This window comes from Lagenorhynchus albirostris, chromosome 2, assembly GCF_949774975.1.
Source record: "Lagenorhynchus albirostris chromosome 2, mLagAlb1.1, whole genome shotgun sequence".
NCBI lineage: Eukaryota > Metazoa > Chordata > Mammalia > Artiodactyla > Delphinidae > Lagenorhynchus > Lagenorhynchus albirostris.
The window spans coordinates 150,997,193-151,017,281 of record NC_083096.1 but is presented as its reverse complement, the minus strand read 5'-3'; the positions used below and the strand labels follow the sequence as shown (position 1 = coordinate 151,017,281).

The 20,089-nt window shown below is 51.8% G+C and overlaps 2 protein-coding genes across 8 annotated transcripts; one reads left to right on the top strand and one right to left on the bottom strand.

Annotated features, from left to right (window-relative positions):
* Positions 1-1,703: 1,703 nt before the first annotated feature.
* Positions 1,704-5,791, top strand: CDC20 (cell division cycle 20). 2 transcript variants are annotated; one of them, XM_060140314.1, is made up of 11 exons: positions 1,704-1,860; positions 2,018-2,206; positions 2,321-2,469; positions 2,557-2,653; positions 2,836-2,964; positions 3,065-3,261; positions 3,381-3,475; positions 3,625-3,853; positions 4,010-4,135; positions 5,060-5,177; positions 5,545-5,791. In XM_060140314.1, the coding sequence occupies exons 2-11, from the start codon at positions 2,026-2,028 to the stop codon at positions 5,721-5,723; spliced, it is 1,500 nt and encodes a 499-aa protein (XP_059996297.1). In that variant the 5' UTR covers positions 1,704-1,860; positions 2,018-2,025; the 3' UTR covers positions 5,724-5,791. The 2 variants fall into 2 exon arrangements, with proteins under 2 accessions (XP_059996297.1, XP_059996298.1); XM_060140315.1 differs by having other exon boundaries at positions 1,789-1,890.
* A 183-nt stretch (positions 5,792-5,974) lies between these two features.
* ELOVL1 (ELOVL fatty acid elongase 1) lies at positions 5,975-10,830 on the bottom strand. 6 transcript variants are annotated; one of them, XM_060140316.1, is made up of 8 exons: positions 10,700-10,830; positions 8,113-8,172; positions 7,735-7,925; positions 7,477-7,557; positions 7,295-7,351; positions 7,100-7,205; positions 6,881-7,017; positions 5,975-6,704 (listed from the first exon to the last, which is right to left on the bottom strand). In XM_060140316.1, exons 1-8 carry the CDS (start codon positions 10,788-10,790, stop codon positions 6,483-6,485), a joined length of 945 nt encoding a protein of 314 aa, XP_059996299.1. In that variant the 5' UTR covers positions 10,791-10,830; the 3' UTR covers positions 5,975-6,482. The 6 variants fall into 6 exon arrangements, with proteins under 6 accessions (XP_059996299.1, XP_059996303.1, XP_059996302.1 ...); XM_060140320.1 differs by lacking the exon at positions 10,700-10,830 and adding an exon at positions 9,880-10,571; XM_060140319.1 differs by lacking the exon at positions 10,700-10,830 and adding an exon at positions 9,334-9,820.
* Between the last annotated feature and the right edge of the window lie 9,259 nt (positions 10,831-20,089).

Sequence of the window (20,089 nt, the reverse complement as noted above, 5' to 3'; positions counted from 1 at the left end):
CCGAAGATTTGTTTCCCAATAGCCAACTCTGACCTTTTCTGTCATCACTCTATTTGACCATTTTGTATCATATTAGAATCCCTCCAACTTCAAGGTCCATGTCAGTTATAATCTCCACTGGTTTCTTTCATTCCTTTATTTTTAAATGTTCAAATTCCCTGAAGTTGTACTCTCATTTACCCTGTTGTTCTTTTCCTCTACAGTGACCCTCACACCAGAAGCTGCAAATTGCTCGCTATGTTCTGCCCTCAGAAATGTTTTGTTTGGCCCTTACCTGCACAGAAACTCTCACTGACTCCACAATGCCTGGCAGATAAAGTCCAAATTCCTTAGCTTAACATTGAAGGCCCTGACCAGCCTGACCTTTCTATGTCCTCTGGGGTTCAGGGACTCCCCATTTCCAACCCCAGGATATCTAACTCCTTGTTTTCCAAAGTAATTGGAAAGAGACAGCATGAATGCTTCAAAATTAAAAATAATAACAATGTCATTTGGGTTAAAGGCCCCCAAATTTTCTCTGTCATCATCAGAGTTGATCTTAGGCTAATGATTGAAAACGTGATTTTTTTCTAGCCTCTCACTGGGGCAGTGTAGCATATGGTTAGATTGCTGAGGTTCGTTAGATAGTTTGGCTCCACTAATTACTATGGCCTGTATGCCTTTGGGCAAGTTTCAAACCTTTCCCTGACCAGGTTTCTTTTTTTGTAAAAAGGGAATAAAGCATCTGCTTTATGGGATTAAGGATTAAACGCAGTAATGTATGTAAACTGTTTAAATACCGCAGTTAGCAGATGGCCAGTAAATGGTACCCATGATTATTTTTATTATTGTTGCTTCACCTCTAAGCATATCATACAATTCACTGAAGTCATTATTAGAGCACGGATTGAATGGGAGTCAGGCCTGGACTCCTAACAACATGGGACCTCGGGCAAATCCTTTCTTGGGCCGCGGTTTCTTCACCTGTAAAATATGGGTATGTTGCTGGGATGGGGAGGGTGCACCATTAGCAGATTAGACTAGCGGATCTCTAAAATTCCTGACATCTCTAAAGCCCCATGGGGGTGAGCCCCTGTTTCCCTCGCAGGGCAGTCCAATCTTATCTCCCAGATAGGCAGATCTGAATCCTGAATCCTGATCTTTTTTCTTGACCATAAGGAATTCACCCCTCTTTCAGCCTCATTTTCCTTGTTTGTAAAACAACAACAAACAAAACAGTTTCTAAAAACAAACAAATGAGCAACTTCTTTCCTATCAGTGTTTCCGCAGGCACAAAGCTAACAGTGGACGCTCCCGCCTTCTTTCTGCTTCTAAGCTGCTCAATCAACTCCTGCCCCCGCCTCCCTGCCCGCGGGCCGGCTGGCCGGCCAGCCACTGCATGTAACCTCCTCTAAAAAGGCTCAAGTGCTTTAGGTCATTACGCCGAGTCCTGCACTTTGTATCATAAACACGATCCACAAGCAGAGTTAAGCGTGAAGGGCGGGTGCGGGGAGGCCGAGGAATGAATGGAAGCGACTGGGGAATGCACGCAGCTCAGGCCCCGCCCCCAGACGCGACGCGACGCGACGCGCCCCGCCCCGCCCCGCCCAGCCCAGCCCCGCTTTCCGACACCTGGTGGCGCAGGACCTGCCTTTGCCTCTCTCCCAGCCTTCAAACCCCGCTCCACTGCTGGACTCCCGTGAGATCTGCGACTTGCCCCGGAAGACCCGCCCCCTGTGCCGTGGAGGCCAATGGGCAAGGGCGACAGTTGCGACGGTTGGGTTTTGAAGGAGCCAATGAGTGCTCGGAGCGGAGAGTTTAAGAAGCGTAAATCCGCACTGCTAAGGCCGGTCTGGAATCGGAGTCTGCTTTGAGCTGACGGTGAGAGGCGGCTGGGCCGAGCGAACCGGGGTGAGGCCGCGGCCGGGGGTGCCGGGCTGGGGGGGCTGCGGCCGGGGGTGGCCCTGTGTGGTCGGCTGTCCCAGAGCACGGTCGCCTTCCTTCCTCCGGGGCTCAGCGGGTAACCCTCCCCCTCCAGACACTCCCATGGCCCAGTTCGTGTTCGAGAGTGACCTGCACTCGCTGCTGCAGCTGGATACACCCATCCCCAATGCACCCCCTGCGCGCTGGCAGCGCAAGGCGAAGGAAGCCGCGGGGCCGGCCCCCTCGCCTATGCGGGCAGCCAACCGATCCCACAGTGCCGGCAGGACCCCGGGCCGAACTCCCGGTCAGTAGGGTGCGGCGGGACGCGGTCAGGAAGAGGGAAGGGCTGAGAACAGCCTTCACGACTGCTCCCATGGGAGCCTGTTGTGACAGTCTGACTTCCCTCTCCCTGCCCCAGGCAAATCGAGCTCCAAGAATCAGACCACTCCCAGCAAACCTGGCGGTGACCGCTATATCCCCCATCGCAGTGCTTCCCAGATGGAGGTCGCTAGCTTCCTCCTGAGCAAGGAGAACCAGCCCGAAGACAGTCAGACGCCCACCAAGAAGGTATGTGTCCCAGGGGGACTTAAGGCAGGAAACCGATCTGTATAATCTGGATGATACCACCACCTCACCACCACGCTTACGTGCCAGGAACATCAGAAAGCATGGGCTTTGAACCTGAACGGTTTTGATGTGGAGGAAGCCAAGATCCTTCGGCTCAGTGGAAAACCACAAAATGCCCCAGAGGGTAAGACCTGAAGTTTTCAGCTCTTGGAGGGAGGTGTCATTCCATCCCCAGGGCTCCGGATAGATGAGATGGCTCTTCCCACCTAAGACTGAGGGGAGTGAAGGTGCTTCTCTGGCCTTCCTGGTTAGGGGCAGGGGGAGGTGTCAATTCTCCCAGTGTCTAGACCTACTGCGTTGCTACAGGTTACCAGAACAGACTGAAAGTACTCTATAGCCAGAAGGCCACGCCCAGCTCCAGCAGGAAGACCTGCCGTTACATTCCTTCCCTGCCAGACCGGATCCTGGACGCCCCTGAAATCCGGAATGACTACTGTAAGTGCAGCCTTCTCCCTGACCGGTGGATGGAGAAAAAGGGAGAGAGAGGGACTAGGCAAACTAGAAAGCTCATGCTCTTCCCTTCCCCCTCTGGCAGACCTGAACCTTGTGGATTGGAGCTCTGGGAATGTACTGGCTGTGGCTTTGGACAACAGTGTGTACTTGTGGAGTGCTAGCTCTGGTGACATCCTGCAGCTGCTCCAATTGGAGCAGCCTGGGGACTATATATCTTCTGTGGCCTGGATCAAAGAGGGCAACTACCTGGCTGTGGGCACCAGCAGTGCTGAGGTGCAGGTGAGACTTGTCCCTGTGCTGCAGCTCTATTGTTCCCCAGAACAAGACCCCCAGGGGTCTTGCCCAGCAGGAGGATGTTAATGCCAAGTCCTGATCTTCATGGTCTTCTCTCTCTGTAGCTATGGGATGTGCAACAGCAGAAACGGCTTCGAAACATGACCAGTCATTCTGCCCGAGTGGGCTCCCTCTGTTGGAATAGCTATATCCTGTCCAGGTTAGTGGTTTTTGCTAGTCTGTTACAAAATCAGTCTATGATTTTGGCCCCCTCTCCCCGGACTGTACACCTCTGAACTGAAGCAGCTCTGGCCTGCTGGTGGCGTTTGGCACTGCTATAGGACCTGATTCCCTTCTTCCCTCCTGCAGTGGCTCACGCTCTGGCCACATCCACCACCATGATGTTAGGGTAGCAGAACACCATGTGGCCACATTGAGTGGCCACAGCCAGGAAGTGTGTGGGCTGCGCTGGGCCCCAGATGGACGACATTTAGCCAGTGGCGGCAACGATAACTTGGTCAACGTGTGGCCTAGTGCTCCTGGAGAAGGTGGCTGGGTTCCTCTGCAGACATTCACCCAGCATCAAGGGGCTGTCAAGGTGAGAGTGGGGCTGGGCTGGGCTGGGCCTCTGCAGACTCTCACTCGGAACCTCTGGGGACATGGGATGGTGGCATTGGACTGGGTTAATCTGTGAGCCCTATAGCTCTGTGTCTAGCTCTAGTACCTGCTGACCCCAACTTTTTATCACACCTAGGCTGTAGCTTGGTGTCCCTGGCAGCCCAATGTCCTGGCAACTGGAGGGGGCACAAGTGATCGACACATTCGTATCTGGAACGTCTGCTCTGGGGCCTGTCTGAGTGCTGTGGATGCCCATTCCCAGGTAGTCTTCCTTATTCCAGCCTCTCACTCCCAGATGCGTTCTTAATTCTATATAGCCTTCTGGGCAACCATGTCCCCTCCAGTGGCTTCACCGATGCTATACCCTGATGGTTTCCAAACTTCTAACTCAGCTCTCACTCATGAGCTCCAGACCCACATTTCCAACAGTCCACAGAGAGCTTGTCTCTAACGCCACGTGCTATAGGTGGCGCCACCCTAATATGTCCCAAATTAAACTTGTCACTTCTCCTTGGCTCCCTGAAATGCATTCCTCATCCTCCTATGTTGTTGTGAGGGACACCACTCAGAAATCTGAAAAGCCTAGAATCTTTCATCCTCCCCACCTAGTCACCAAGACGTCTCAGTTTTACCTCAGAATATCATTTACACGTGTCCCCTCCCCTCAGCCTCATCCTTCTCCCCAGTGGAGGCTCACAGCACTGGTCTTTTCATATCTCTTCCAGTCTGTCCTCTACACTGGTCTGGGTGGTCTGTTTCTGTCCTCTTTAAACCCTGCAAGGGCTCCCTATCACCTACAGTATATAATCCAAATGCTTCAGAATGATATTTGAGGCCCTTGCTGGTGTGTCTCCCTGCAAGCACTGCAGCTTCCTCTTGCCACCCCCTTGCCCAGCACATGCAGCCTTCATTCTAACCTTGGGCTCAGGTTCAAATTCCGCCTCTGCCTCCTACTAACTTAACTTGCATGTGATCTTAAGCAACTCGCTGAACTTCCTTCTGCTTGATTCCTGATCTGTAAAGTGAATAACAGTTACAACTCTCAAAAGGCTTTTGTAAGGACTACAGTCATTCAAGTCTGAGTCCGTAGCACCTGGTAGGGTGGCTAACACCACGGTGGACTTGGTTCTGATTTGAGTAGTGTTGGCTCTATGTACGTCATGCCCATGCCATTCCCTCTCCACAGGTGTGCTCCATCCTCTGGTCTCCCCACTACAAGGAGCTCATCTCAGGCCATGGCTTTGCCCAGAACCAGCTGGTTATTTGGAAGTACCCAACCATGGCCAAGGTGGCTGAGCTGAAAGGTAGGTGCTAAGTGACAGAAACCAGAAACAAAAGGGCACGTATTGTATGACTATTTATATGAAATGTCCAGAAGAGGCAAATGCAGAGAGGGAGAAAACAGATTAATGGTTGCTAGAGGCTGAGGGGAGAGGGTAATGAGGACTTTCTTTATGGAGTGATGAAAACATTCTGGAATTACTGTTGTGATGGTTGCACAACTCTGAATATACTAGGAACCAATGAACTGTACACTTTAAAAGGATGAACTTTATAGTGTGTGAATTGTTAATTATCTCAGACTGTTCTAAACAAGCTCTCAGAATTGGAAGGCTGTAGGCATCTACCTTCATTTGCACTGCTCTCACTTTCTCCCTCCTCATGCCCCAGGTCACACAGCCCGGGTCCTTAGTCTGACCATGAGCCCAGATGGGGCTACAGTGGCATCAGCAGCAGCAGATGAGACCCTGCGGCTGTGGCGCTGCTTTGAGTTGGACGCTGCCCGGCGGCGGGAGCGGGAGAAGGCCAGCGCAGCCAAAAGCAGCCTCATCCACCAAGGCATCCGTTAAGGACCAGCTCGGCTCAGTTTTTTGCGTTTTTTTTTTTTTTTTTTTTTTTACTTTTCTAATAAAGTCACGTCTCCCTCTTCACCTGGCATGACCTCTGTCCCAGCAGCCTTCCCCGGGGCTCCTCTCTACCGTGATCAGAGAGCTAGAAACATCCATCCTGTGGGCACCTTGACCATCCCTCCTGTCTGCAGACAGGCTGGCAGGCTTTGTACCCACCTCCTCCATTCACACATGTACACACACAGCCTCAGTGGTTTCCTCTGTCACTTTTAATGAAGACATAAAGGAGTGAGCAGCCTCCACAGGCTGTATTCCCAGGCCCCCACCACCCTGACCTTTGGCCAAGAAGCTCCTACTTCAGTGTGGGGTGGAGAAGGAGGGAGCCTGGGTCCACAGTGACAGATTATTGCTGACCTCTTCAGTGTGAGGAAAAAGGCCACACGACCCTGGTGGGGGCCAGCCCTGAGTGCTCCTCTCCCACGTGTAAGGCAGGGAGGGGGAAATAAGTGTCCAGCCCTTTCGGCCCCTGGCTCTGGAGTGGCAGAGGGCAACGAGGCCTTGTCCCTGGGGCTGGCCAGAAGAGGAGGAATGGAAGCAGTGGTCCCTGTGTACCAGCTGTGGGGAGCAGAGGACCTGTCACCTGCTCAGTCCTGACCACATAAGCCCTGGTCACAGGTGTAGCTGGGGAGGACAATGACAGATGCTGCCCGAGGTGCAGTCCTGAGGCACTTAGGTGGGCGCCTAGCTAGGCCATGTTTCTCAGTTAGCCTTGACTTTGGCAGTACCTGGAGCTCCATTTTGCTGAAGTACACGGGGCAGCCGCTTGCCTTTGGTGTAAGACTGATACCAGAAATTGGAGAAGAGCAAGAAGAAGATGGTGCCGTACATCCAGATGAGGTGGATGATGATTGGATACTGGTAGTTACAGCTGGGCATGAAGTAGTACTGGGAGATGTGCAGCGAGACCAGGACAAACTGGATCTAGGACAGAAAGGCAAGGGTCAAAGGGCACAGTGAGAGGACCGGAGGGAGAGGGGGTAGAAAAACAGAATGCCAAGTAGGGAGGGCTGAGGTCAAAGGTGAAGTAGGCTGGCTAAAGGTAGGACCCGGACCAGAATGTTGAGGGGGTGGTTGTAGGTCAGGCTCAGGCCCCTCACCAGCTGGACAGCTGTCATGTGCTTTTTCCACCAAAGGTAGGGCTGAGCCACAGGGCCGAGGGCAGACAATCCATAGTACAGGTACATGATGACGTGCACAGAGGAGTTGATCATGGCGTGGAAAGAGCCCATTCCTCCTGTGCATGGACAATCAGGACCTGAGTTGGGCCTCTGGTGCCCAGTGCCTGTCCCTCCTCCCCCGTGGTCTTCACCACTCACCTGGAGCAAATTTTACCCCCCACCACCAGCTCCAGGGAAGCACTGAGTGGTGGAAGACATGTAGGAAGGTCACCTGTCCATCTTTCTTCCGGAGAATAAAGATCACCTGAGAGAAGAGTGGGGTAAGGGGTTTCAGAGCCAGGGCCTCTCACTCCTTTCTCCCCATAAGTTCTCGAATCTCATGTAACTACTCACCGTGTCCATCAGCTCAATGAACTTGGAGAACAGGAAGAGCCAGGCCACTCGAACCATCTGTAAGAAGTCAGGGCAGCCTTAGGACCGCCAAGAGCCTCTCTAAACTGGCTCATGAGCACAGGACACATCCAAACTGCGCCTATCCCCAGGTTGCTAAGGACCTGGCCTCCGTCCCCACTTACCCTCAGTGCCTCCGGGTTGTTGGAAAAGTCCACTGGGTCGCAGCGCCAGGTGTAGGTACTCAGCCAGCCAGACATCAGGAACTATGAAGGGGTGTGGATTAGACCGCCAGACTTCCCTCCCTCCCCCAAGACTCTTCTGTTCTCTAGACGGAGAAATAGAGCTGAGCCTCTCTGGAAAGGAGATGCCATGCTCTGGCCCTAGGGCCTGCCCCTTATCCTGCCGGCAGGAATTAAAGCCTAGGCATCCTGGGGGCCCACCTCATAGACGATGTAGAGGGAAAATGCCACCAGTGAGAAGTTGTAGACAACCATGAAGCTGCGGAGCTGGAAGGGCTTCCGATTGGCCATGATGCGAGGCCCAAGTGAAAGAACGAAGTACACGTAGGTCAGGAGGATGGAGGTCATTAGCAGGGGGGACCCCATCAGAGGGTAGCCCTGGATCCGGGGATCTGTGAATAAGGGTCAAAGGAGTCAGGAAGGGTCACAGAGTCCAAAGGGTCCCCACCAGGTGTGCAGACATGAGGTCAGGTCACAAAGGGTCAAGGGATTTGAAGGGACTCTCCACCATTAGGAGACAGCCCTAGATCCAGGGATCCCAGGGTGGGAGGGAGAAAGGGTTGGAGGACAGCATCTCACCTGCATGCCTCATCATCTCCTGGTACAAGTTCACAACAGCCTCCATCCTGGCTAAGGACTCTGGCGAGGTAGGGAGGATGGATGTCAGACAGGGCCGACTGTGTTCCCCCCACGCCCCAATTTCACCCCTGACCCACAGACAGGACACAGACCAGACGCGACAACTCCCAACACCTCGCTGCAGAAAGGACAGAGCAGTGAGAGGAAGGAATTGCTGGGGACTAGGGTGAGGAGGAGGCCGCTCGGGGTGGGGGGCGGGATCTGCTTCCCGCATACCCTGCCTGCCTGGGAAGGGCTCTTCCGCCCTTCCTCTCCACACCTTCCTCTCCTCTCCTCACCCTCTGCTCCTCTCCAGAGATTTTTACTTCCTGACCTCCCCTCCCTTCTTCCACAAGAGGACTCTCAATTTCTGGTCTCTTTCCAGAGAGTCTTACTTCCTAACAACAGGGAACTCACCTCCAGAACGAACCTCCTCTCCCTTCCTTGCCAGTCCCTCACCTCTCCAGCCCTGGGGTCTTCCTTCTCTCCAGGGGTCCTCCCCTTCAACTTCTCCTGCCCCATTTCAGGATGCACATCTCCCGGGATGGTCCCTCCTGTCCTCTCCCCTGCTGAGTCACCCCCTCGGGCTCTCCTCTGCCCTCCTTGGCTCTCACCTCCAGCCTCTCCTCTCGTCTCCGGAGCTCTCCTCTCACCCTCCCTCTCCAGGAGCCTGGCTCTTTGAGGCTCCTGCCCTGGCGGCTCCACCTGTCTGACTAGATCTGGCAGCAGCCCCTCCCTCTGCCTGCCCCGCTGTACTGCACATGGGGTGGAGGGTGGGTCCAGGCCACAGTTCAGTACCTGGGGGACCCACCAGGATTGAGAAAGCCAAGTAAAGCCCAGGACTCACCACCCGCCCACCCCAGACCAGTCAGATGAGCTAAGGTTCTAGGTTTTGGCTAGAAACCTCCCAGGACGCCAGCCCCAGGCCTAGCCTTGGCCCAAAGAGAACTGCTGAAAACCCACACCCAGCATCCCCTCCTAAATTAGCCATAAATTCTCAGTTTGTCCTGCTTCAGAATGGGTACCATCACCCTTCTCTCCCAGGGAGGGGCAGAGAGTGGCATGTGAGGAGGTGGGGAGTAGGGGAGGTCTCAGGAATCTTCCCCTCCCTCAAGTAGGGGGTCATAATGGGCTAGGCCCTCTTCCCCTCAGAGCCTGAAGGAATGTCGGGGGAGGGCTCACCGGGACACAAAAGCCTTGGCCCAGGCGGAGGACAGCCTGGGACCCGAGGCAGTCCCAGAGGGGCAAGGCGTTCCCCGAACAGCCAGGACAGCAGATGCTCTGCGAGCTGCCTGCACTCTGGTCGGCCAGGCTCCCTCTACCCAGAGAAGCACCTGTGCAGGTACTAAGTGAAGAACACACCTTCTGACACAGCTACGGAGGCTGCACACGCGCCCCTCACACACACATGTCACAGACGCTCCCCCGACTTCCATGCCGACCCACAACTGCCCCATCAAGGTCAGGCTCCAAGTCCTCCCATACACAGAGCCCCTGTCACAGCTCCCCGCCACCAACGACAACTCACCAGTGGCTATAGCACGTGCACGCAGAGCCCACCTGGCTCCTGCAGGCTGCAAGTGCCCTCCTCTGACACTCTGACCACCCGGACAACTCTTCATGGACTTTGACATGCATGGTCTCTAACACTCAGGCCTGCTCCTAGCTATGTTCACACTGGCAAACACACCCAAACACACACACACTCTTTCACAGGACCCGCATTACCATGTGCAAGTGCTTGTGCTCAAACGCAGGTTTCCTCACACGTCTGAGTCTCAGATGAATGTGGTCACATACATAAACTCACACAGCCCACCTGCAGGTGAACGAACCCAACATCACCCACACTGTGTGCAGACGTATACCTGTCCTGGGTCAGGCACACCCACAGCTCTCTTTTCACGGATGGCAGTCACCATTCTTCATTCATTCATTCATTCATTCATTCACAATCAGACTTTTGTTGGCTGCTTATTCTGGGGTAGGGCCTACCCAGAGGCACGTGATGTAACACACAGGTCCTCCCGACCCATGTGAGCTTGCCAGCTTGTTATCTCCCAGGCTCTCTCAGCCACCATCCCCAAGTTCACCTCCCCCCAGCCTACACACGCATGCACCCTGGAGGTCTGGGGTGGCTCGAGGCTTCTGGAAGGACCTCTCCCCAAGTTTGAGCTGAATCTGGGTGTGTCCCCAGTGGGGGAACTCAGTCTGGTCCTTCCTTCCTTTCAGATGGTTGAAAGGGAAAGGCAGACAGGCAAAGGAAGGGGGCGGTGGCGGTGCACAAGGGCGCCAAGGGTTGGAAGGAGTAAGAGGGGGAGAGGGGCAAGAGAAGGAGGTGGTAGCGGAAGGCCCAGGTTCAAGCAAATGGGGGCCTGGCGGGAGGGAGGCTGCTGGGGAGGCCCAGCCCCGGAGAGCTGGGACCTCCCACCCACCCTCCCCAGGAACGGCCTCGCCCACAGCCTGGGCAGGGCAGGGCAGGCCGGGCGGCCCAGCGGGGCAGGGGCCTGGGCACGTGGCGAGCCCGCCCTGGGAGGTCCCGACTCACCAGTGGGGGCCAGGCGGGCAGTCGTGGAGGGCTCGGAAGGAGCAGGGCCGGAGAGGTGTCCCCAGGGCCAGGCTGCCTGCCACTTCCTCATCTGCTGGGCCGACTTTCTGTCACCAGAGGGGGAGGGGGCGGGCCGGGTGGGGGGCGCCCGCTGATTGGGCCGCGGGCTGAGGCAGGAGGGGCCGGCCAGCCCCGTCTCTGCTGGGCCCGCGGGGTGGGGGCGGGGGCGGGCCGCCGGGCCCCGGGCAGGAAGCACGCCCAGCCCCTGCTCCCTACCCCTTCCCGCCGCATCGCCTCCCATCTCCGTCAGCTCGCGCGGCCTGGCCCTGGCCCGCCCCAGTTGCACCCTGCGCCTTCCTGACGTTCAGCCTGCGCATGGCCTCATTCTGGGCCCTCTGGGGGTTTATCCACCAACAAGACCAACACAGCTTCTTTCGTGGCCGGTCCACCCGGCCTGGGACCCTGGGAAAAGTTCCAGGGTCAGCCCTCCCCGCAAAGAGCTCCCTCTCTAGAGGGTGGGACCGGAGGGGTGGGCTGCAGTCAGCGTGTGTGTGTGTGCGGAGAGCGGACTGGGGCAGCGGGGAGGTCTCAGCCCGAGGGAGAGGCTGCGCGGGGAAGCCTTCCCTACCAGCCCATAAACTTGCATGAGCCTAGCGTTAGGAGTTGCTGAAAGGATTGTGTGGACTGGAGGTGGGAGAATACAAGTAGCCTGGGGCAGCAACAGTTAGTGAATCACTGGCTACACTGGCCTTCAAGGTAGTAAAAGGAAAAAGAGGGAAATGAAGCCAGCTGTGGCTGTAGTGGTCTTGAAGGCCAAATGGAGCAGTTTGGTTTCTTCTGGAAGCAGAGGAGAAACCGAAGAGTTTTGAGGAGCCTACAATCAGGCCTGTATTGTTAAATATTCATCACGTTTATCGACCACGTACGGGGTTAAGTGCTGCTGGCACACCAATGAACAAGGCAGGTGCCGTCCCTGCATGGGGTTTACTGCCCAGCCCGACCACTCTGCTCTGGCATCCAGTGAGATGAGGGTGCTGGCGGGGAGACCAGGTGAGAGAGCACCCGACCTAAGAAGGTTTGGAAACTGACGGGATTGGAGAAGCAGACACTGGAGATTTCCCCAAGACAGCTGGACCCTCTCTGTACACTTAGCTGTGTGGTCTGGCTCTGTGCGCTCTCCCTTTCCTCATCCACACACTCACCAACTAGACTAAACTACTGGGGGTGAGGACTAGGTTTCTGCAAAATGAAATCTGTATCTCCAGCAGCTCCTGAAACAGTGCTAATAACTGCATACAGGATTGTATGATGTACACGTGGAATTCAGAGGAGGTGGTGGTTTGGAAGAAACAATGTATTCCTCGGTGGTGGGATCTAGCTATGTGGAAGTTTAGTCTTAGAGTTAAGAGGTCAGAGCCAAAGTACAGCTATGATCTAGCCCATTAGTACCTATGCTTGAAAGGAAATGGCAAAAGAATTCAACTATTCAAAAGGCTCAAACTTCTTAGCATGGTACACGACGGGCTACCTGATCTGGCCCTCAGCCTCCCATTCTACCAGTGCTATTCTCCTGGGCCACGTCCTATGCTTCAACTGTTCCCCAAGGATATCAGCGTCTTTCATATCCCCCCACCCCTCCAAGCCTTGTTTCCTAACTCAATACAAGCTACAAGCCGCTCTCCCAGGCAATAAATCAGTCCCTGCGTTCGCTTCCCCAATCTCCCTGCAATGCAATTATCTGCATGCCCCCTCACTATGTTTTAGTTGTCTCTGTACCTCTAGCATCTGGCCTAATGTCAGACTCACTTGACCCTCCACAATGTTTGTGGAATATTAGAGTGAATGAGAAATGTGTGAAGTGGAAGAGAGGTCAAGGGACCCAGAGTCAAGTGGGGAAAACATTAAGAATTCAAAAGACTTTCTACTTCCCTTGGGGTGGCACTATCTGTTGAGTCAATAAATATTTACTGTGTTAGGTATACTTCAGTGGCTTTGGGGGTCACACCTAACTCCAAAGGCCTGAATTTAAATCTTCCAGTTAGTACCTATATGACTTAATGTAAGTGGCTGAACCTCCATAAAATGTGAACAACAGTACCTGTCTCATATGATCGTTGTGAAGATTGAAGGAGATGACCCAGGTAAAGTGCTCAGCACTGCTTCTATCTTGACGTATCATAGACAAGGGGGGGGAGCAAGAAGGTATATACTTGTATGTATATTCATAAGCATTCATGTAACAAACATTTCCTAAAGGCTTACTGTGTGCAAAGCACTTGTTCAGAGAGCACTATTGAGAGGCTTTGGACTAAGTGTCCATCTAGAGATGAACAAAGTCGACTATTATAGATGATGAAACAGTTCCAGAGGTCCGTTAGAGATAGAGAACTTCAACTATCCATTACTCACCTGGACCACGCAGGTAAATGACCACAGCAATCCCTCAGTAAATGCCCACTGACTACATGAATGAACATGCCCAAAGACTCACTTCCTTCAGTTCCTGTCCTAGTCCTAGGAGAAAGCGTCTTCAAATATCTGATATAGACCACCCGAGGTCCTACCAAATGGTATCTCCATGGCCCTGGGGTTACTGCAAAATACTCACAGTCTAGACGAGAAGACAGACATATAAATTAACAATTACAGAAGTGTGTGGTGAGTATTCCCACAGAGATAAACCCAGAGAGTTAAGAGAGCACCAAGGGGGGCACCTTACCCCAAGGTGGGGATTAGTTCTTGAAGGCTTCAAAGAAATGACACCAAAGCTGAGCATTAAAGGACGCTTTCTAGAAGGCAGGGAAACCTACTCCAGGCAGAGGGAAGCATGTGTGTGAAGGCATAGAAGCAGGAGATGTGGCAGGTTTAGGGAGCTCTGGGTAGTTTGGTGTGGTTCCAGCCCAAAGGTCGTATAGCTAAGGGGGAAATGTCAGCAAGAGTCAGTTATGAAGAGCCATGTATGCCTCGCTTGGTAAGAAGTTTGGATTTTAATTGTTTATCTTTTTCAGCCCTGGCTACACACTAGAATCACCTGGGAAGTTTTAAAAATATCAGTGCCTCGCTCTCACCTCCAGATTGATTCTAAGGGTTGTTTTTAATGGGAAGAGGCTTGAGCGTGTTTATGTGCTGTGTGGAAGGCAGTGAGCTCCAGCACACATGGAGGGGTTAGCCTTTGGCTCAAGAGAACACCTCCCAGTCTGAAATATACAGAAAAGAAGGGTAACTTCGTCAGTGGACTGGGAGGAAATGGGACCATTTGGGACCTGCAGAGAAGCTAGGATGAAGGCCTTGGAGGTAAGAGGGTCCGCAGAAGGGTACCTACAGCAGGGGCAGGCTGATGAACTGGAGAAGCTGAAGGGGTCCAGGAACTGTCTTGATAAGGATAAAGGCCAGGTGTTCGTGTGGGTAGGGAAGAATAGGGAGTCCAACAGCTGAAACTCCCCCTGAAATACCTGGCGCCTCCTGACTCACGGGAAGTGATGTGACAACGTCCCCTTGGCCCCATTCTCTCTGACTCACATCTGACTCACGGCTCTCTGAGGGGCCTTTCTCCATCCTCTTTCCCCAGAAGATAAACTACTGATTTACCGTCTCCAAGGTTCAGCCTGAAAACCACCATCTGTATGAACGTTAACAACTCTGTTTCCCCGATTATGCAGCTTTATATGTTTCTGCAGAAAAACTAAAGGTAAATGGGATCACAGAAGCAGGAAAAAATGGGAAAAGGTATGCCTGTATGTGCATGAGTGGGCGAGGGAGGGAGCAGGTGAAGCCGTGGAGGGAACAGGGCATGGGAGACACAGAGGAACTGGCTGAGAACAACAGGCACTGAGGGTTGAGGCTGAGAGACAGCAGGAGTGGCAGATAGGAAGGGAAGCAGCCTCCCAGGGCCTGTGTCAAGCTTCTCCCTTCCCCATCCTGTAAAGGGCAAAGGGCGCTTTCTACACAGTATCCACACAGAGGAGCTGAGCAGAGGGCTGAGTCCGTGAGGACAGTGGAGTGAAGACGAGGGTGAAGGGCTCATCAGTTAATCATTCTGCATGTACCTGGGCCTTAGCTCACTAGTGTCCTCTGCCTAAGGCTGGGACCTTGGCTGAAGGAAAGACATCCGGCCCGCAGAAGAGAGAGACTGCATGCAAACAGTCATCACACCATCTGGAATTTGGGGATTGCCTGGACCCTTGAGAGGTCAGGGGCAAGGTCTGATCCATTGTAGGTAGCCAATGCCAACGCATTATGGGTATCGTTCAGTGTTCACTGAACTGAAGTAAAGAAACTCAGCTTGGGGGAGAGGGCTGTGATAGAATGTGCAGGAAGAGCTCTGGAGAGAGAAAAGGGAAGGCTTTGGTGAGGGGACAATCCAGGGGAGGTTATCAAGATGGAAGAAAGAGAGTTAGCAAGATCTGGAAGATGTGGGAGAAGGGCCAAAAGGGGAAAAGAAGAAACGCAGCTTACTGTTCAATACTTTCTCTGGCAAGTGTAGGGCCAGCTGCTTTCCATATGCTCTTATGGTTCAGTCCTGTAAGTTAAGTACTTATCTGTAAGTACTTACCTGTAAGTACTTACCTGTAACGTAAGTACTATTATCACTGCTTAACAGATGGAAAAAAAAACAAAATCAGAAAGGGTGAAGGATTTCCTCAAGGTCACACAGCAAGTGAGGTGGAAGCAACATAGATGTTCCAAGCTGAGGAAAAAGTGTGGACAAAGGGATGGATGGAGGGAAGCACAGGATGGGAGTAGAGAATTGCAAGTGATTCTGTTTGGCTAAAGGATATGGGGAGTGAAAGGCCTTCATATGCTAGGTTAAAAAGGAGGTTGGCCCCAAATCATGAAGTGTTTTAAATGAAAGACTGAGGAGTTTTATTTGTACTGGGATGTCCCTGAAGATTTTTAAGGGGTTGGTATGATCCCCATTGTTATTGATAACGAAAAACCTGGTGAGAGTGAGATGATCAAGAGGAAAGCAGAGGAAGGGAGAGCAGGTGGGAGACCAGCTCAGAGGCACAGGTGTGACAGAGTGAGGGCCTAACCTAGAGCAACGGAGTGAGAAGGAAGAAGAGGGGAGAGAGCAGAGAGAGGACCCAGAACTGACAGCAAGGTTGGCATGCTGGATAATGCAGGTGGAGCAGGCTGGAGGAAGTGAATGCAGTTTGGGACATCCGGAGTTTGAGGAAGGATGGCACATCCCCCAGGCAATCTGAAACACAGTACTGTAAGCTTAGGGGAAAGGACGGGGTTCGGGGGGAAAAAAATATCTGCGGATTGCCTGTAGAGATGAAACCACACAAAGTGGACTGTAGTAGCTGTAGGTCTGGTCGTATACAGATACTGTCCCATCCCCCTGCTTTCATCTCCTTTAAGGAATTCCTGTCCCGCTCCACTGGCCTTTTAATCATGGTGTTCTCTCCACTTCCCCCAATGCTCCTAATGGTACAGAATCCAAGCAGCAACAATCAGAGTTCTTTCATGGGATGAGCTATATGCGGTAGAGTGGAGAAACGCAGAGACAGAGAGCCTAGATGACACTGGAGCCCCTGACCCACCTGGAGCTGGTCACCCTTCAACTCCACATCCGCATAACCCCAATCCAGTTGGGTCTCTCTCTCTCCCTCCCTCCCTCCCTCCCTCCCTCCCTCCCTCCCTCCCTCTCTCTCTCTCTCTCTCTCTCTCTCTCTCTCTTTTCAGTTAAGCTAGTTTAATTGTAATATGTTGCAATCAAATATACCATGTGATAAAAACGAGATTGCTCAGGAGAGAGGAGAAGAATAGTATTAGCATTTCAGTGCTAACTATATGCCTGGAGGCCCTTGTGTGCTTTTCTAAGAAGCTTGGACTTTATCCTGTAGAAAATTAAGAGCTATTTAAAGGTTTAAATTGAATCTTAAATATGCTCGGTGGAAGGTACCTTTCTGAGGTCGGTGCTATAATCCCATTTTACAGAAGTAGAGATTGAGGTTCTTGGAAGTGAAGTAACTTGCCTAAGGTCACACAATGGGTAAGTGTCCAGGTCAGGTATAATTTAAGAATGGTCAAGTGTACAAGGGAGGAGGCGGTAAAGACTTTACAGAAGTAGGTGCCACTGGGAGGATGAATTGTTCACTAGGTGAACAGGGGTTTGGAGCAGGAAAAAGAGAGGGCAGACATACCAAGGAGAGGGCAGAGCATGTGTTAGGTATGGAGGTGTGAGACAGCACCTGACCTGCAGGTGTTGCCGATAGCTTAGAGTACAGTGGCAAGAACCAGGACGTTGCCATGGCAAAACAAGGCCTAAAGCACTGGTGGTGAGTGTGAGGAAGAGGCAAGCATGGAGCTCTGGTTTGTGATGCCCACTGAATCACACAGCCACCCGTGAAGACCTGAGCCTGGATTGAGTAAGCACAGACAGAGGAGAGAACACATCCCAGCTGCACAGAGAGACCTCTGAGTGGTGAAGGGCCTCCTTTAGAGATGGGATGTAGGCAGACTGTGGAACTGAGTCTTCAGCTGGTGTGGACAGGGAACAGACACAGTTTAGAACAGAGGAAAAGGAACACTGCCAGTGAGGGAGCTTGTCATCTGATCTCAAATCTAAATCACACAATTTAAGAGATCAAACTGGGCTTTAATAGAAGAGTGTAGGTGACAACTAAGTGCGAGAAAGTTCACACAACAAGATTTGAAAATGACTTATCACATCAGGCAAACCAATATAAAAATGTTCCAGTGCCTGTTCTGCACATTGTGGGGGATGAAACGTGCCCAGAGGGTCTCTCCTGACACGTGAGCATAGCTGTATGTACAGATGAGCTGCAGAGGGAGGAAGAGTTACCTCCTCATAGAGGGACTGGTCAATCATTGATTTAAGCAACAACTACTGACAGCAGACTTCTAAACACTATCCTGAAGACAGTTAATATTTATTGAGCTTCTACTATTGTCAAGCACACTATTTTAAGCACTTTGTATATATTAATGTATTTAAACTTCACAGCATCCCCCAAAATAAGGAAACTGAGGCACAGAGAGGTAAATCAACTTGCCTAAGACCACACAGCTAGTCGGTGGCATGGCTAGAATTTGAACCCAGGCAGTCTGGCACTAGAAACTGCTCTTTTAACCAAAATGCTACATTATACTCTCTCTCCAAAGTCAACCCAATAATAATAATAATAATAGCAGCAACTACCACTTAACGTGTTTATGATGGTCCAGATGCCATAGTATGCCAGGCATGCACATTTCTTGCCAAAGATCATATGGCTCCCAGACAGAAGAACTGGATTTAAACCTCGGCAGTTCAGGGTGCTTGAACTTGGGGGACAATAAAGAGCAGCAGGAGCTAGAATAAGTTTGTACAAGGCACAAATGTGGAGCGGAAAATAGGAGGTCGTTGACCTTACCTGGTGGGAGTGGCACTGGGTTGTAGACAGACTGGGTTGTTGGAAAGCTTCACAGAGGAGTGACTCATGAGCTGAATTTTGAAAGATAAGATTGAGTAGTCATCACAGAATGATGGGGAAAAATGTTCCATGCAGAGGGAACAGTGGGACTAAAGGAATGGGGTCTGTTACATTCAGGAAACTTCAAGCAGTTTGAAGTGGGTGTCAGGACAATACAGAAAATAAGTCAGAAGTCAGGGGCTAGATCACACAGAATCCTACTTGCCTTTCCAGGAAATCTGAGCTGTTTTTCAAACTTCCACTGAAGTAAATGTAAAAAAAAAAAAAAAAAGGAAGAAGAAATATCCCCAGAGAATCTAATAGCTAATTATGAAGCCCTTCAGACTAGTAGGAATTCTTTGAAGTCTATTTTCTCTTACTGCATGCATGATAATTCTGCATTCTGTTTAAATTATTTACCCTCGAATAAAATGGGCATTCTAGGATGATTTTTTTTTAATATTTATTTATTTAGGCTGCTCCGGGTCTTAGCTGTGGCACGCGGGATCTTCATTGCAGCATGCAGACTTCTTAGTTGTGGCACGCGGACTCTTAGTTGTGGCATGCATGTGGGATCTAGCTCCCCGACCAGGGATCAAACCCGGGCCCCCTGCATTGGGAGCGTGGAGTCTTACCCACTGGACTACCAGGGAAGTCCCTCTAGGATGATTTTTATCCTGCGACTTTCAGTATGCCTAGCACACTGCCCCTACCAACCTGCCAGGTATATGGACTCCAGTTTGAGAAACATGGGAAGGAAACTATCAAAAGGATTTTAATCAAGGGAGTGATGTGATCAGACCTGCAGTTTAGATAGATGTATCTGGCAGCCATATGGAAGATGAGTTGGAGTGGGCAAGACTGGATACAGGGAGTCTGAACAATACTTTTAGGGTGAGAGGCCCAGGGCCTAAACTGCAGGGCAGGATCCTGGGGAGACAGAATTGACAGGATTTAGTATCTGATTGAGTTGGGGGGGCGTGTTTAGGATGGCTTCCATAGACCTGGCTTAGGTCACACCTAGGATGTTAGAAAAGAAACAGGTTTGAAGGGAAAGATGATTGGATTTGGACATTCAGAACCTGAGGTACTTGTGGATCATATGGGCAGAGATACCCAATAGGCATCTGCAAGTCAGCAAAGAGGTCTGGGCTGAAAATAAAACCTGTTTGAGTTATGTACATAAAGGTGGTGGTCACAAGGAGAGCAGGTAGAATAAGAAAAGAGGGTTAAGGACAGAGTACTGGAGAATAACAACATTCAAGAAGCAGGCAGAGGGGGACTTCCCTGGTGGCACAGTGGTTAAGAGCATGCGCTCCCAATGCAGGAGGGCCCGGGTTCCATTCCTGGTCAGGGAACTAGATCCCACATGCATGGCACAGCTAAGAGTCTGCATGCCACAACTAAGGAGCCCACCTGCCGCAACTAAGACCCAGCGCAACTGAATAAATAAATGCTTTTTTTTAAAAAAAGGAAGCAGGCAGAGGGACAAAAGGCCAAGAGCTGCAGAGAAGGAATGGCCAGAGAGGTGGGAGCCGGTGAAGGGCAAGAGGTGAAAAGTTAATGGCCAGCACTGTTAAACACCATGGAGATAAGTAAGAAATATAAGGACTGAAAAAAGTCTGGATTTAGCCATCAGGTCAGCAGTGATCTGAGACAGGGTAGTTCCCGAGGAAGGGTGGAAGTGGGGCTAAAGAGTGAATGGGAGGTGTGCAGGAAAATGGTAGGCTCTGTATTTCACGAGCGTGGCTGTGTGTCAGTGAGTGGGGACATGGACTCAAGAAGGACTAACATGGAAGGATACTAACCAAGGCCATGAAAATGGGTGCAGCCCAGAGAAATTAGTGCAAAAAAAGAAATAAGGATGCTCTACATTTGGGGTGTGGGCCAGAGAAGATGAAGAATCAAAATGACCATAAACTAGGGAAATTCGGGTGAGGGCCAGGGAAGGCAGTGGAATGGCTGAGGC